This window comes from Arachis stenosperma, chromosome 7 (genome assembly GCF_014773155.1).
Source record: "Arachis stenosperma cultivar V10309 chromosome 7, arast.V10309.gnm1.PFL2, whole genome shotgun sequence".
Lineage (NCBI taxonomy): Eukaryota > Viridiplantae > Streptophyta > Magnoliopsida > Fabales > Fabaceae > Arachis > Arachis stenosperma.
The window spans coordinates 71,147,154-71,163,863 of record NC_080383.1 but is presented as its reverse complement, the minus strand read 5'-3'; the positions used below and the strand labels follow the sequence as shown (position 1 = coordinate 71,163,863).

Below are 16,710 nucleotides of genomic sequence, written 5' to 3'. Positions count from 1 at the left end.
GGCTTAGAGAAGGGGGGTTGAATCTATGCCTTCCTTTTAAGTTGCTGTTTTGACCCTTTTTAATCAAAGTTACAAATCTGATTCTGTTTGAACTCAGCAGCGGAAATTTATGAGACAATTTATTTTTGTCTCATGAATATCAGGAAAACAGAACATGACAGAGAAGAAAAAGCTAACACCAGCATATATCCTGGTTCGGTTGCTTTGTGCTATGCAACCTACATCCAGTCTCCTCCACAAATATGGAAGAATTTCACTATAGTTAACAGTATTACATACACCAATTTCACACTCAAGTTCTAACCTAACTTGACATTGGCTATGCTAACACCTAACTATTTACTCTTAGTGCTGACCCAACTAAGAAAGGGATACCAAACAGGTTCAAGATACAAGACACTTAACCAACCTAAAGAAATCTGAAAATAACTCTAGGCTTTTCTCTCAAGTGTATCTCTCAGCTTTTTTCCACTCATGGCTTTTTCTTAAGCTTTCTCACTTTGCCTTTTCTCTCAAGAAATTACAGAAAGATAAGCTTAGAAAAGTACATCACAATCAGAAAAACATGAAGGAGATTGACTTCATCAACAGCCTCTGTGCTATGCGAAAAACCAGATTAGCAAGCCTCTGATTTAGTTCTTCATACTGGCGGAATGCACCTTGAATTAGTTACACTGTTCAGTTAGTTGAACTTCTTCAAAGAGCTCTCTCAGAACAAACACCTCAAGTTCACTGGTTATCTCTCCTTACTTCCGAATGAACAACAAGCTTCTTTTTATCTCCTTGCATGTTCCTTGGTTCTTCCTCCAAGGTCAACATCTTGAGCCTTGAGCTTCACCAACCCACAAGCTCACTTTTTCTTCTCAATCATCAAAGTAGAACCTTTCCTTCTGATTTTTCCAACTTGACCGAAAGCCAAAAAGGAGTAACCGAAATTGTTTTCCAATGGTCAACCAAATCTGAACCATAGAGATGCAACTTGGTCCCCAAGAATCTCTTGTGACCGTGGATTTGTAGCAGTGAAGAACAGAGATCGACTTTTTCTTTGAATGCCATTTTCGGATAGAACAGAGAGTAGGGAAGAAAGGATGAAGATCTTATGCATGCAAGATGAGATGGATTACCTTTCTTAAGCTTGATTTGTATTAGATTTTCTGCTTTAGCTTCTGTGCTTCAAGCTTTAGATTTTCTCCTTCTTGCTTCTTTGGTTACTGACTTATGGAGGAAGCTTTTCTTCTCTTTCTCTTTCTTACTTTACTGAAGTCTTGATGTGATTTGATAAGAGAGGAGAGGAACGTTGCTTTGGTTAGAGCAAAATAGTGGGAAATTGAAAACAATTTTAAGCTTGGATCGGGTTCTTCCCTTTTTGGCCCGTGGTGCCTTGCTATGCTTCTTTGTTTGATATGAATGACTTGGGCTTGTCTTTATTCATACTTTCCATTCATCCCATTTGTTTTGTTTTGTTATTCATTCAACTTGGGCTGCCAAAATTGAATTATGGCCTGCAACATGAAATAAATAATTAGTAATATGCCATTAAAATTGATCAACACTAATTATTTATTTTACCCAAAAATAATGTTTGTCATCACTAATTAATTTAGTTAATTTCTTAACTCAACAATAACAGTTAAAAAGAATACCGTCGCGCAAGTGGAACCCCAACATCGACGAGCTGATCGCGGGGAATAGGCGCCAGGAATGGTATACGCTCCCATGCCCAGACAAATAGTAGTATGAGTGGCACATCCATCTCTTTACAGTTGAATCGGGATGCACAACACAATGATCTGTATAAGTGTGCCAGACTGGCTGCGCCCTAACTGTATACTGAAATCTAGTGGAAATCCTGAAGTAGAGACAGAAACTTTGAGTTCAATGAAGTGGTTGACTTATCCAGAAACACAACCGTTTTGAGCACGCAGAAAATGTGAGCTTGGACGTACCGCTCAACAGACTCCTGCGTGTCACACGGTTCGGTGTCTCTGCACCGCCAGATCCATGCCAGATTAACCTTACCCAATACGTGATCTTGCGGACTGGGCTCCTGACTAAAGCACGCGATGTAGTTCTCCACCAAAAATTGGTGACTGCTGCTTGATCTACTCGTAACGGGATCTCCATTAACCGAGAGGCCAAGAATATACGTCACATCTTCCAGCGTCACTGTCACTTTACTAACTGAAAGATGAAATGTGTAGAATTTTGGCCTCCATCGTTCCACCAAGGCATTTAGGAGTGTTGAATGGCCTCTCATTTCGCTTACTCGCGAAACATGTTAAAACCCAATAAGTGCTAATGACGCTGCACCTACCTAGTTAAAGGTCTCTGGTAGATCTAGTTTTCTGGACAACAAATTTCTAATAACCTGCAAAAAAAAATTATAATAATTATAATAACCACAACAACGTTAGTCATGATGATGATAATAATAATAATAATAATAATAATAATAATAATAATAATAATAATAATAATAATAATAATAATAATAATAATAATAATAATAATGACGTTACTCATGATAACAATATTAATAATAAAAAAGTTATTAAACACTCTTCTTTATTTTAATTAACTATACAGTATTGTATTATTATTATCATAACAGTTAATAATAAATTATTAAAAATTAATAAAAAATTGTTAAACAATTCTTTATTTTAATTTATTACAGAGAATTGTTAATCACATAAAAATTAATACTAAATTATTAAAAAAAATAAAAAATTTCTACACAATATTATTTATTATAATTTGTTACACAATACGATTAATATCATAAAAATTAATAATAAATTATTAAAAAATAATAAAAAATAATTAAAAATTAATAAAAAATATAAAATAGTATTATTTATTATTAAATAATAATAATAATTTTTTATTATTGCCTTCTATAGCATTTTACAAAATTAACAGTATAATAATCATCATAATATTTTTTCCCGAAACTTAATCTTAATACTAATAATAATGATAACAATAACAATGTCATTAATAACAACAACAATAATAATAATAATAATAATAATAATAATAATAATAATAATAATAATAGTTGAAACACAAATACATAAAATATAAATAATATATTATTTAGTAATCATAAAATTAAAAAAATTATTTATTGAGGATGATCCAGATATTCAATAATGTATTCTTCTAGTTTGATAAAATCACGAACCATTTTTTCTTCTTTTACAATATATTTCTTCTTCTGCCACACTTGCTTCTTCGCTCTTGTTTCTTGAGATTTATCACTCTTACTTCTTCCCTCTCGTTTTCACTCTTCTTCGGTAAGGTTTTTATAAACCGATTTCACCACCTTCTATGACACATGTCGTGCATGCAGCTAAGAAGGCTGCCAAACACAACTTGTGCTTTGTCTTGCACGGTTGACAAACGCAACCTACATTTTAGCTTCTCCAATATTAATCAACAATTGCTCCTATCTGTATGTAGGAGATACTAGAGTACGTTTTGTAATTTGATTGCCCTGTCAATCGTAAACTGCATTTTGCAGCATGCAATACTTTTTTAGTCTTCATCCCACCCAAAACGTAACTTACGTTTTGTGGTTTCTGACAATAGCAGCTCGACATTTGTGCATAATACGTCACCTATCTATTTTTCAGCATTTCATCATTTTTTTTATCCATTTACAAATTAATTTCTGTTAAAGCCAAACGTGGCCAATATTTTAAATTATGGTCATACTTTAAAAAATGGCCTCTTTATTTTATCATTTATTTTTTTTTTATTTTAAAAACATAGAAGCAGAAACAAATGCTAAGACAATATAATATAAGATATTTTTTTGTTAACAAAGGGCCAAAGGCCCATAAGTTAGATTCTTCTAAGTCCATCATCTTAATTGAAAATGGACATCGTTTTTCACACCTATTAAGTTATTATATTCTACTAAGCCCATTTTATTTTTTGTGTCGGAAAAAAAAAATTTTTTGAATCAATAAAAATATAAAATTTTAGAACAATAAAATTAACACCGCGCTGCTACCAAGTAATTTGAAGGTTATTAGCACAGTTCTTAACCATAAAGTCCTCGGATCGAAACTAGCATTCAGAAGAAGGAAACAAAGCGGAAAATTAGATCTGTAAAACATAAAAATAATAATAAATTTTTTTTATTGTTTTAAATATTTTATTTTTAAAATATTATTAAATATAATTTTTTAAATAATAAAAATAAATTAATATTATATATAATAATTATTAATTTAAATAAAAAATTACTTATTTATTTATTTACCGCATCTACGCAGATAGATCCAACCAGTATCGCATGCTCGCGTCTTTTTTGGTTGGATTTGGCTAAAAGAAAAGCGTAGCCATTTTACAAATGGATTTTTTTCAAATAAATAATTTAATTATTTTATTTATAAAAATATAAAATTTATAGTGTATTTATCAATTTGTATATTTTAACTTATCTTCTTTATACTATAAACAAAATATATATATTATTATTAAAAAAATTATGATTAAAATAATTATCAAATTTTTAATAATAAAAAGAGTACATAAAAATTATTTAAATTTATTTTAAATTTATAGTAAATACAAAAAATATTCAACTTCTAATTTTTTTAATTTGACATATATCTTCTATCACTTATTTAAATTTCTTTTTTTAGTTTTTCTTGCTTGATAATTTAGATTTTAAATCGTCCACTATTATAAATAATTAAAATATTGAATTAGTTCTTCTTCTAGGTACCTGTTTCAAATTCTTGTAATTCTACATACTTCCATTTTTTTGTAAGTTCACGTATTCTCGTTCTTGGTTCTTCTGAAGAGTAGTAGGCGGTTTTAATTTTAATTAAATAATAAATAATAAAAATAAATTTTAAAAAAATAGGATTTAAAAATTTGAATACATTATAAAAAAGGAAAGTTAGTTATTTAAATTCTAAGTTAATATCCTAATTTCCGGTTTTAAGAGGTCAGGTGTCGCAACCCCGCTAATATTAGTTATGTGAATTCTCTTATTCAATGTTCGTGTTTGGCCGGTCTTGTTTTGCTTTAATCCACCCAACCACTTGATTCTTTTGGCTGTTGATAATGTCACTTTTTTTACTCAACGTCCTTGTTCACATTAATAACAAATATGGTTGGGCTGTTAAGTTGTTGCTACTGGATATTAAATAAAGAGATAACAAAGATAAAAGTTTCTAAAGTCTTTCCACGTGCTGGTCATCGATGGAAGTTTCAACACCTAATTAAAGTACGGTACCTGTTAGTTCAAAAAAAAAAAATCAATGTAAATTCAAAGCATCAGACAAGTGTGTTTGACATTCGGCCAATCTATTCTAAAAATTTATGCTGTCACATGCATCATTGATGTAAATTTTACCTATAAAAAGAAATGATTCATTCAATCTTTTTCAGCGAAAGAATCCTATTCATCCGATCCCTCCTTTCTTATTACCTATTTTTTTATGCAGCACAAATTTTTTATTTGTCCAAGCATCATTATCACACAGAATTACTTCATTATCATCCAGACAGAGACAGTCACAACATATATTGAGTATACATAAAAGATTATCTCTTATTTTGAACATGTGGTTGCTGTCTTTCGAGGTTGGTGTGTCATCACATGAATGCATCACGGAGCTGTCGTTCCTCTCTCCTTCTCCCTCTCCCTCTGACTGAAGTCTCCATTGGTTCTCATTATCAAATTCTCCATCCCTAAATTTTTAATAAATATGTGCGATTTAAACAAAAAAACAAGACATCACATGCCCTTTCATATTTATTTATTTTTTTATTTGGACGAAGCAAGCATGATTAAAATAGAACAAGCTTACTGTAATAGTCCAAACAACAATGCAGCACATTCTTTTTTTTCATTATTTATTTGTTTTTTTTTTTCAAAAACCATGATTGGCAAGAAACTACCTATCTTCAAGGCTTATGTCATAAACTTTAACAAGGATAACTTACCAAAAATCTAACTACAATCTCCATAGTATAAAAACTTAAATCAATCTAAATATGTAATTTGTAATATATTTTTTGGTGTCTGAAAATAAGAGGAAAGAAAAAAAAAGAATAAGCACTCTCTAAATGATAGTAAATACATCACAAATAAATTAAGATCAGCACAATGATTAACAACAAAAAAGCACTTAGTAAGGTAATGAGGACAAAATCAAGAAACTTTAATAAAATTTAACATAAAAAAAAGCAAGAACAAGCCAATGACAATTTATTAGTACCAATTTAGCATTAATCAATAAGCCAATAACAGAGTTCATTAATTAAGAATAGGCTATCTATCAATAAGCCAATGCATGTGTTGTTGATTACTGTTATTTTGAATTTCATTCCTACTATTCAACACATCCTCATAATTTTAATGATCATATTTCTTTGGTATACTAATATAATAATAATAATATATTATTATTATTATTCATTTCAATGAATCACATATGAGATTTCATCGCAGTTGTTAGTTCGAAAGTCTTGTCACCCCATATTTTTGTGTGGCTATTTTCAAATAGCTAATTAATAAATCACCTGTTAGTTTAATGTAAATAAATTTACATCCAATTGTTAGTAGATCTCTCTATATTCTTCCTTCTCGTCAGCTCTGTCTCTCCCTCTGTTTCTCCCCCTTATTCATCTTCCTCTTTTGGAGTATGGATCTTTCCGAACTGCTCACGAGGGATTTGGATCGCTTTTAAACTGAAGGTCAAATTAGGGAATTATCACGGTGGAATGGAATATTGGAACAAGGATAATAGAAACAAAGTTGGAATGAGAAAATAAAATAAGTGATCTTATTAGAAATTTACGCTGTCACATGCATCATTGATGTAAATTTTACCTATAAAAAGAAATGATTCATTCATCAGAAGGGAAAAATCTTTTTCAGCGAAAGAACCCAATTCATCCGACCTCTCCTTTCTTATTACCTATTTTTTATGCAGCACAAATTTTTTATTTGTCCAAGCATCATTATCACACACAATTACTTCATTATCATTCAGACAGTCACAACATATATTGAGTATACATAAAAGATTATCTCTGATTTTGAACATGTGGTTGCTGTCTTTTGAGGTTGGTGTGTCATCACATGAATGCAACACGGAGCTGCCGTTCCTCTCTCCTTCTCCCTCTCCCTCTGACTAAAGTCCCCATTGATTCTCGTTATCAAATTCTCCCTCCCCAAGTTATTAATAAATATGTGTGATTTAAACAAAAAAATAAGACATCACATGCCCTTTCATATTTATTTTTTTTACTTGGACGAAGCAAAGATGATTAAAATAGAACAAGCTTACTGCAATAGTCCAAAACAACAATGCAGCACATTCCTTTTTTTCATTATTTATTTGTTATTTTTTTTTCAAAAACCATGAATGACAAGAAACTACCTATCTTCAAGGCTTATGTCATAAACTTTAACAAGGATAACTTACCAAAAATCTAACAACAATTTCCACAGTATAAAAACCTAAATCAATCTAAATATGTAATTTGTAATATATTCTTTGGTGTCTAGAGGAAAGAAAAAAACAAAGAATAAGCACTCTCTAAATGACAGTAAATACATCACAAGTAAATTAAGACCAGCACAATGATTAACAACAAAAAAAGCACTTAATGATGTAATGAGCACAAAATCAAGAAACTTTAATAAAATTTAACATAAGAAAAAAAGCAAGAACAAGCCAATGACAGTTTATTAGTACCAATTTAGCATCAATCAATAAGCCAATAACAGAGTTCATTAATCAAAAACAGGCTATTTATCAATAAGCCAATGCATATGTTGTTGACTACTGTTATTTTGAATTTCATTCCTACTGTTCAACACATCCTCATAATTTTAATGATCATATTTCTTTGGTATACTAATATAATAATAATAATATAATATTATTATTCTTATTCATTTCAATGAATCACATGAGATTTCATCGCAGTTGTTAGTTCGAAAGTCTTGCCACCCATGTTCTTGTGTGGCTATTTTCAAATAGCTAATTAATAAATCACCTGTTAGTTTAATGTAAATAAATTTACATCCAATTGTTGGTGGATCTCTCTATATTCTTTCTTCCTGTCAGCTCTGTCTCTCCCTCTCTTTCTCCCCTTTATTCATCTTCCTCTTTTGGAGTATGGATCTTTCCGAACTGCTCACGAGGAACTTGGATCGCTTTTAAAGTGAAGGTCAAATTAGAAAATTATCACGGTGGAATGGGATATTGGAACAAGGGTAATAGAAACAAAGTTGGAATGCGAAAATAAAATAAGTGATCTTATTAGTTAAAAGGTCTAACTATTACAATAGTGTGTATGGATATAGATATAAGCCCAATCACTAAATGTTTCAGATACAAAAACTCTATAAAAATTCTTAAACTAATCATAGAAACAAATAGTTTATCAGTACCAATTTAGCATCAATCAATAAGTCAGTAACAGAGTTAATTAATCAAGAATAGGCTTGAACAAGCCAGAATAGTGAGCAAAGCCAATCAACCAAGAACAAGCACTAAGCACTGACAGAGCATCCAATTAACTCAAGCACAAAGTAAAAAAACAAAACAGCAACACATCACTTAATCAATAATCATCAATCAATGAAAAACAAAACACCGACAGTAAGTATTAAAAAACGACTATCACTAACCATCGAGGAACAAGCATGAAGAAGGGTTTGGTTTTTGAACAGACAATAAAAAAAACGAAGAACAAGTACTAGCAGTGAGCATTGACCTTTGACGAACGACAGAGAACGGTTGAGCGCAACGGACGACGGCGAACAGGCGACTGATGAGAGCGAACAGGGGATGGAGAGCGAACATGTGACTGATGAGAGCGAACAGGGGATGGTGAGAGCGAACAGGTGACTGATGTTGAGCGCAACCGATAGCATGAAGGCGGAAGTTCTTGAGTGCGACAGAGGCGGCGGCAGCAGTCTTTCACTCTGACAGACAGCGACAAGATTGTGGGAGGCTAGGGTTTGCTTTCTTTTGGTGGAGGCTAGGGCATTTTGCTTATGACTAAGGAAGGAGTTGGAAAAGGGAGCCAAACGCGTGCAATCCCTTTTTTCCTTTCAACAAAGGAAACGGCGTCGTTTGTTGGGAAACGGCGTCGTTTGTTGTGAAACGGCCGGGTCTCGATCCGGTTTGACTGACCGATGTCTGGCCAGTTCAGTGGTTTGTGTCCGATTTCTAAAATAGCAATTTATGCTAATAAACCGAATCGCCTAAGCTACCGGTTTGACCGGCCAATCTAGTCCGGTATTCAGACCATTAATCACAACGCAGCTCAAGAAGAAAGACATAAATTTATAACAATAACAATTCCATCAATAATTCAGCATTCCAACATACATAATAATTCTATCCATCAACAATAATATAAGTCTCAATGAAAACATAAATCTAATGACATAGAACATAACATATTCATTCATAAGGTGGCTCCGAGAAGATGGCAACACTGTCTAGACGAAGGTGGCTATGTTTGAAACGGAGACACTCGACGGTCGGGACTGCTGGGTTGCTTGTATCTGGGTTTGTTGCATCTCTCCCAGCAAGACAGTTTAGTTAAGAACCTAAGATGCAGAATCACGGGTAGAACGGGTTTCAAAGTAGCTTGGGTGGATTGGTTTCGATGCGTACTCTGATTTTTTCGTTTTGGGTCAACTTTGTTGACACGAAGTCCTAAAAAAAATGAAATTATATTTTAAATTAAAATTTAGTATTTAAAATAAAATATTATTATATCTTGCATTATAAATGTTGTTACATTATTCATTTTTATTATTCAATTTTAACTAATTTAAATAAAATATTTTCTTTAATTTTAATTTTTAAATATGATCTTTAATTTTTTTTTAAAATTTATTTAAATGGATCTAAATTCAAACTAACAAATTATAAATTTTTATGTATATTTTTAGAGTTGTATCTATTAATTTAAATTACATAGTATTTAATTCTATATTATAATTTAATATATCTTAAATAATACAAAAATATTTGTTAGTGATTTTTTATTTTTTATTTTGATGCTTTATTTAGTTAAAAAAATTTGCTTACTGGATCCTTAAGTTAAGTGACGGGTTATTAGGAGATAGTTTCGATGGTGAATCGGTGATTAGGATACCCGAGAAGTTGCTATTTAATTTTGAGTCACTATCTCTTCACAATTTGGTGTTGTTCATTTATCCTGATATCTTACTGTATATTTCTAGCGTGGACTAATTTAAGGACAGGAGTATATTGGCACCGATACTTGATGTTGTAACCGAAGTTAACAATCATGTCATATCTTTGCTTCCTGGCAATGAAAAGGTTTACTTGAGGTGCTTAATGAAGACGATCACTTACAATCTGAATTATACACAATGTGTACAGAGTCCTTGAATGCATTGATTTATTCTGGTATTCCACAACACAAGTTAGTGCTTAAGATTGGTGTGTGTGTCATGCTTCTTCATAATATTGTCCAATCCAGTGGATTGTGCAACGGTACACGAATGCAAGTTAGGCGACTTGGTGATCATGTTATTGAATGCGTCATCTTAGCAGGACGAAACGTTGGTCAAGTTGTTTTTATTCCAAGAATGAACATGATCCCCAATAATGAAACCTTACCTATCATGTTTACTCGAAGGCAGTTTCCAATTGTGCTTTGCTTTGCAATGACCATAAATAAGTTCTAAGGATAGACACTCACAACTGTTGGTGTGTATTTTCTAAGGTTTGTTTTCACACATGGTCAGCTTTATACTGCACTCTTTCGAGTTAATAGTATGTCTGGTCTTAAGATCTTGGTTATTAATTTTGATGAAAAAGTCTCAAATCATACCCTTAATATTGTGTACAGAGAAATTTTTGTCAATTTATTTTCTGTCGTTCAGCTATTACTATAATATTAAACGTAGTTAATGCTATATGGGACTTAAAACTAGTATAATAAAAAAGAGGGAGAGTTAATCAACACAAAATATGAACAACTGCACTGACGTAAAAAGAGAGAATTTTCACCCAAACAAAACAAATATCATTTTTGTAATTGCTCTTATATTTAAATTTTTTTTAGTTTAACGATTTAATTAAAATATTTATTAATATTTCATTCGATTTATAATAATAAAATATATCGATTTTTATTTTTAAATTAATATAAATTAAATTATTAATATTTTTTAATTTAAAAATTTTATTTTTATATTTATAAAAATTATATTTTTATATTTATAAATACTCATATCTCATTACGAATTAATTGTAAGTATATATCGTTTACTATTTAAATAAGATATATTTTATTTACATCATAAATAATATAGATAATAAGAGGTAAAAATATAAATCGTGTTCAAATTAAATAAAATATTTATTTAAAAAAATCTTTTTACAAACCCCAATGTACGAACAAAAAATAATGAGGGAATCCCTAATTCATTAGCCACCTGCGCTGCAACGTTCTCTCCGGCGATTAGAGTTCCAGCCACCTGCGCGCCGTGTAGCCACTTGTTTGCGTCCCTACCCGCTCGTGTTCGTGAACCTGCCCCTGTTCGCGTCGCTGCTCGTATCCGGCGTCCCTGTTGCTTGCTGATTTTGTGTTGTACGTCCCTGTTCTCGGTGGGGGGTTTTTTATTTTGATTCTGAGTTAATATTAATGACTTTAGGGTTCTGATTTTGTTTTGATTTGAGTTAATATTATTGAATATCCATAAATTTTTTCTGATTTAGTGATTTTGGTTTTTTTGGGTAAAAATTCCGTTGTAATTAACTTTATGTGAAAGTTGATAGCGATAGATAACAATTTAGTCACACCTGATGAATTATTTAATAATTTTTAATTATCCACTGCGTTTTCACCTTGTTTTAGTTTCTCATGTTTGGATCTGAATTTTAAAATTGATTATTTTGTGGTAATTTTTCTGCCTTAGAATTATGTCGGCTTTGAAAGAGCTTCTTCCTCCAGCAAAATCATCCTCAACAACTTACTATGATCACAGTAACGATCCATGGTTCAAGAAGAGATTCTCCTCTTCATCCGAGGAGGAAAAATCCACTGCCATCATACACAAGCCAGTGCCCCCTTATTTGAAACGTGCCGGTTTTGTTCCTCGCAAGGTGGAGGATTTTGGGGATGGTGGTTCCTTTCCTGAGATCCATGTTGCTCAGTACCCACTTGACATGGGAAGGAACAAATCCTCAAAGCCGGGTTCAAAGATCCTTCCAGTGACAGTTGATGCTCATGGGAATGTTGCATATGATGCAATAGTGAAGCAGAACGAGAATGCTAAGAAGATTGTATACACGCAACAGAAGGATCTCATACCAAAGATCCTGAAGAATGATGAGGACAGTGACATGGAAGATGATGAGGATGAGCAGAAGGAGATTGAGGAGACAACTCAGGAGACTAAGGCTGCACTTGAGAAGATAGTTAATGTGAGATTGAGTGCAGCACAGCCGAAAAATGTCCCTAAGCAGTCATCAGATACAAAGTATATTAAGTATAAGCCTTCCCAGCAGAATGCAGCTTTCAATTCCGGGGCGAAAGAGAGGGTTATTAGAATGGTTGAGATGCCAGTTGATCCATTGGAGCCTCCAAAATTCAAGCATAAGCGTGTTCCCAAGGCTTCCGGTTCCCCTCCAGTGCCAGTGATGCATTCCCCTCCGAGGCCAGTTACTGTGAAAGACCAGCAGGATTGGAAGATACCTCCTTGTATTTCTAATTGGAAGAATCCAAAAGGTTACACTATCCCTCTTGACAAGCGTCTTGCTGCTGATGGGAGAGGTCTTCAGGATGTTCAGATCAATGATAATTTTGCAAAGCTTTCGGAGGCATTATATGTTGCAGAGCAGAAGGCTAGAGAAGCAGTTGCAATGAGGTCCAAGGTTCAGAAGGAGATGCTTCTAAAGGAAAAGGAAAGGAAAGAACAGGAGCTGAGAGCTTTGGCTCAGAAAGCTCGTTCTGAGAGAACTGGTGTAGCCCCTCCAGCTGCTATTCCTGCTCCATCTGAGAGGAGCATCATGGATGATGCTGACATGGCAGTTGATTATGAGCAACCACATGAACATGAAAGGGAGAAGAACTATCCAAAGGAGACAAGAGAGGAAAGGGAGGAGCGGTTGCATAGGGAGAAAATTCGTGAGGAACGGCGAAGAGAAAGGGAGAGGGAGAGAAGATTAGAGGCTAAGGATGCTGCTATGGGAAAGAAAAGCAAGCTCACAAGAGACAGGGATCGTGATATAAGTGAGAAAGTTGCTCTTGGTATGGCTTCTACTAAGCCGGGTACTGAGGTCATGTATGATGAGAGGCTATTCAACCAGGAGAAAGGAATATCATCTGGGTTTGCCACTGATGATCAGTACAATGTTTATGACAAAGGCTTGTTCACGGCACAGCCAACACTCTCAACCCTCTATAGGCCAAAGAAGGATGTTGATAATGAGGTTTATGGTGGTGCAGACGAGCAGTTAGAGAAGATTAGGAAGACCGATCGCTTCAAGCCTGACAGAGGATTTGCGGGGACTTCTGAAAGGCCAGGTCCAAGGGATAGGCCAGTTGAATTTGAGAATCAAGATGAAGCTGATCCATTTGGTCTGGATCAGTTCTTGACTGATGTTAAGAGTGGTAAGAAAGCCATGGAAAATGTTGGTAGCGGAGGAACATTGAGAGCAAGTGCTGGATCTTCTATGCGGGATGGTTATGAGGGAGGTTCTGGTAGGACTCGCATTGGATTTGAAAGAGGGCACTAAGTAGCTCAGTATCAAATGAGGTCAATTTCTGATGGCTGGTCGTCACTTTAGAGAATACAAATGGTGGTTTAGGTTGTGTTAAAACTTGGAATTTTCTTGACACCCCCTGTTTGGGGGGAATGAAGTGTTTCTGTACTCTGGTCCTAAATTGTGTATGGCGTTTGATCAAGTTATATGTTGAATGAATTGGAATGTTTTAAAGTATATCTTTGCCTATTGGTGGTAAGTAGTCTCTTACTAACTGCACCCCTTTATTTACCGTTTCAGAAAATATATTTCCAGATAAAAAAATCTCTTAATATGTAATGGATGTAAAGTTTTTCCATTGGATGGTTCAAGTGTCAACATTGGATTGGCCACTGAATAGCGAATTTCTCACCACTTGGATATCCATTACATATTTTACATGGCCATAGTATCTACTGTCATGTTATGAGAGTATTGAAATCACTTTCCATGTTTTAGTAGAAGAAAAGCATACTATACATACATAAGCCACATTGGAAGTGCGTTATTGAAAGTCGTTTTATGGCAACCAACAGCAATACACATGCGTTTTAATATACTTTGCATATATATCATGGAATCATGTTTATGTCCTTTCCCATCATTCAAAAGTTTTGAACAAGTGTGTGCTTTTAACTTTTGAATAGGTAGTGATAAATGGAGCAGCCAATAAGACAAGACAAGCGGTAGTGGCAGCTATGACTGATACCAAGCGAAAGTTGAAATTGAAGCAAATTATTCTGGGTCTTCAAAAGTAAGTTTTATGAAGGTAATACCTTTAAGCAAATTCAGACTGATGAGATTTGCTCTTGCCTTTTAACTAAAGATCTTTGTTGGATGCTTATACATATTCTCGGACTGCATCCATTTCTTTATTCTTATTTGTTTCTCTTGTCTGTTACTAATGACATACAAAGGCAATATTTGAAGAGTGATTTGAGAGGTACTAATATAATAGTTTTGAACATGAAATCAGTTTTTCCTGTGAGAATAGTGGTTGAAAGAGTAGATATGGGTGAAATGATGCAAGTGCAATTTGGTTTAAAATATCGAGGAGTTGCTGAAGTGCAAAGAAGAACTCCTTTTGAGGTTATGCCCGGTCTTACTCCATTTCTGGACTGCATCTTTCATGATGTAGGCTACTTTCCTACTGAATGCAGGAATTTTTTTATAACTTGGAAGAGCTGTTGTTTTTTTTTTTTTATGTTGAATGTCTTCATTTGTTATTGACATGTACTCTGACCGTTGTTGCATAGATAGGATTGAGATGGTAATGCTAGAATATTCATGGTATGTACTTTTGGACTTTTCCATTTGGAAGAACTTTGTTATATATGGGAGAAGAATCAAGGAAGTCAAGAGCTTAGTTCTAATGTGATTTGTAACTTGTAATACACTGTTAGGGTAATGAGCTTTGGTTCACAGGATATTTAGATTTGGTAGCTACATTTGTGTAGAGAGTGAGGGCATGGTGAAGTAGCTTCCTGTAGCTAAAGATCATGAATTGATGATCACCGAACGTTTGCATTAACTTTCTTATTACTAATTAAATGAAAGATAATCTACATTATGGTGTCTATATTTGGTAATTTTGTGGACAAGTTATTACCCATCATAGCTTTTTATTGCGGATGGCGGCTCATGGCGGTGAGACAAAAATGGTGAGCCAAAAATCTCTCATAAAATAATAGTGGATGACGTCGTGGAAAATGACGGATTATCTAAAAATGCATATATATGTACAAAAAATATACAAAAAATTACAAATATGATAAACTATAAAATCTAATCTATATAATCATTTTTTTAGGCATAAGACATTCAATTAATTCGGCAAATATAATAGCAAATTTAGAAAATAAATATAAGACAAAAATAAAAACTAAAAACTTAAAAAAAAGACTAAAGTCATTGTGTTATCCTGTTATGATGAAATAAATCAGATTATAACAAATATTCTTTACATACAAACGTTTTTTTTTTATACAAGTCTTTACAAGTCATTTATATTCACACGTTTCTCCAAAAATGCGTAGTTACTGCACATTCTTCGTCTTCTTGTTACTGTAGGTTTTTCTTTGTTATTTTTCTTTTTCGTTATCGTCGTCATCAACATCACCTCTTCTTCCTTCTTTATTAATTGGAATTTCTTTTCCTCCTTTCTTTTTCTCTTTTTCCTCCATCATCAGTTATCTCGTTGTTGAAGATAATGAATAATTTAGATTTAGATTATTAATTGAACCGGAACGAAATTGATTATTGTTTTGAATTCAATCCAAGTGGTTAAGGTGTGGTTCAATTCAGAAGAAAAAATATAGCATTAGAGGAAATATTTTCTGTATTTGCAGCAAATTTGGGTGTAACACGAATATATTTGGATGTATTTTAAGCAATTTTGGGTGTATTTTTATTCTGATAAGTTCTGCATAATTCAAAACTCTTCCCTCTTCCTCATTCTCATCTTCTACTGCTTCTTTTTTTTTATCATCATCACCATCTTTTTCTTCTTGTTTTTTTATTCATCTTTTTTTTTGTTTTACTTTCTCAAATTTCTTCTTGTTTTACTCTCTTAACAAGAATAAAAACAAAAAAATCAAGCAAAGTAAAAGAAGAAACACATAATGCTGCAAAATTACTTAGAAGTGAATGAATTTACATTCATTTAACTAAAAGAAAGAAAGAAATAAGGGAAAAAAAATAAAAAAATACAGGATTAGAGAAAATATTTTTCTGTATTTGTAGCAAATTTGGGTGTAACACGAAGATATTTGGGTGTATTTTAAAGAATTTTGGGTGTATTTTTATTCTAATAAGTTCTGCATAATTCAAAACTCTTTCTCTTCTTCCTCCTCATCTTCTGCTGTTTCTTTTTTCTTTTCATCATCATCAGCATTTTCTTTCTTTTTTTCTTATTCATCTTTTCCTTTTTGTT

At 32.8% G+C, this 16,710-nt stretch overlaps 1 protein-coding gene across 3 annotated transcripts; it reads left to right on the top strand.

Annotated features, from left to right (window-relative positions):
• Positions 1-11,426: 11,426 nt before the first annotated feature.
• On the top strand, positions 11,427-15,448 carry LOC130941135 (SNW/SKI-interacting protein A-like). 3 transcript variants are annotated; one of them, XM_057869533.1, is made up of 4 exons: positions 11,433-11,622; positions 11,951-13,994; positions 14,426-14,547; positions 14,755-15,448. In XM_057869533.1, exon 2 carries the CDS (start codon positions 11,955-11,957, stop codon positions 13,770-13,772), a length of 1,818 nt encoding a protein of 605 aa, XP_057725516.1. In that variant the 5' UTR covers positions 11,433-11,622; positions 11,951-11,954; the 3' UTR covers positions 13,773-13,994; positions 14,426-14,547; positions 14,755-15,448. The 3 variants fall into 3 exon arrangements, with proteins under 3 accessions (XP_057725515.1, XP_057725516.1, XP_057725514.1); XM_057869532.1 differs by having other exon boundaries at positions 11,427-11,639; positions 14,426-15,448; XM_057869531.1 differs by having other exon boundaries at positions 14,426-15,447.
• The last annotated feature ends 1,262 nt before the right edge of the window (positions 15,449-16,710 follow it).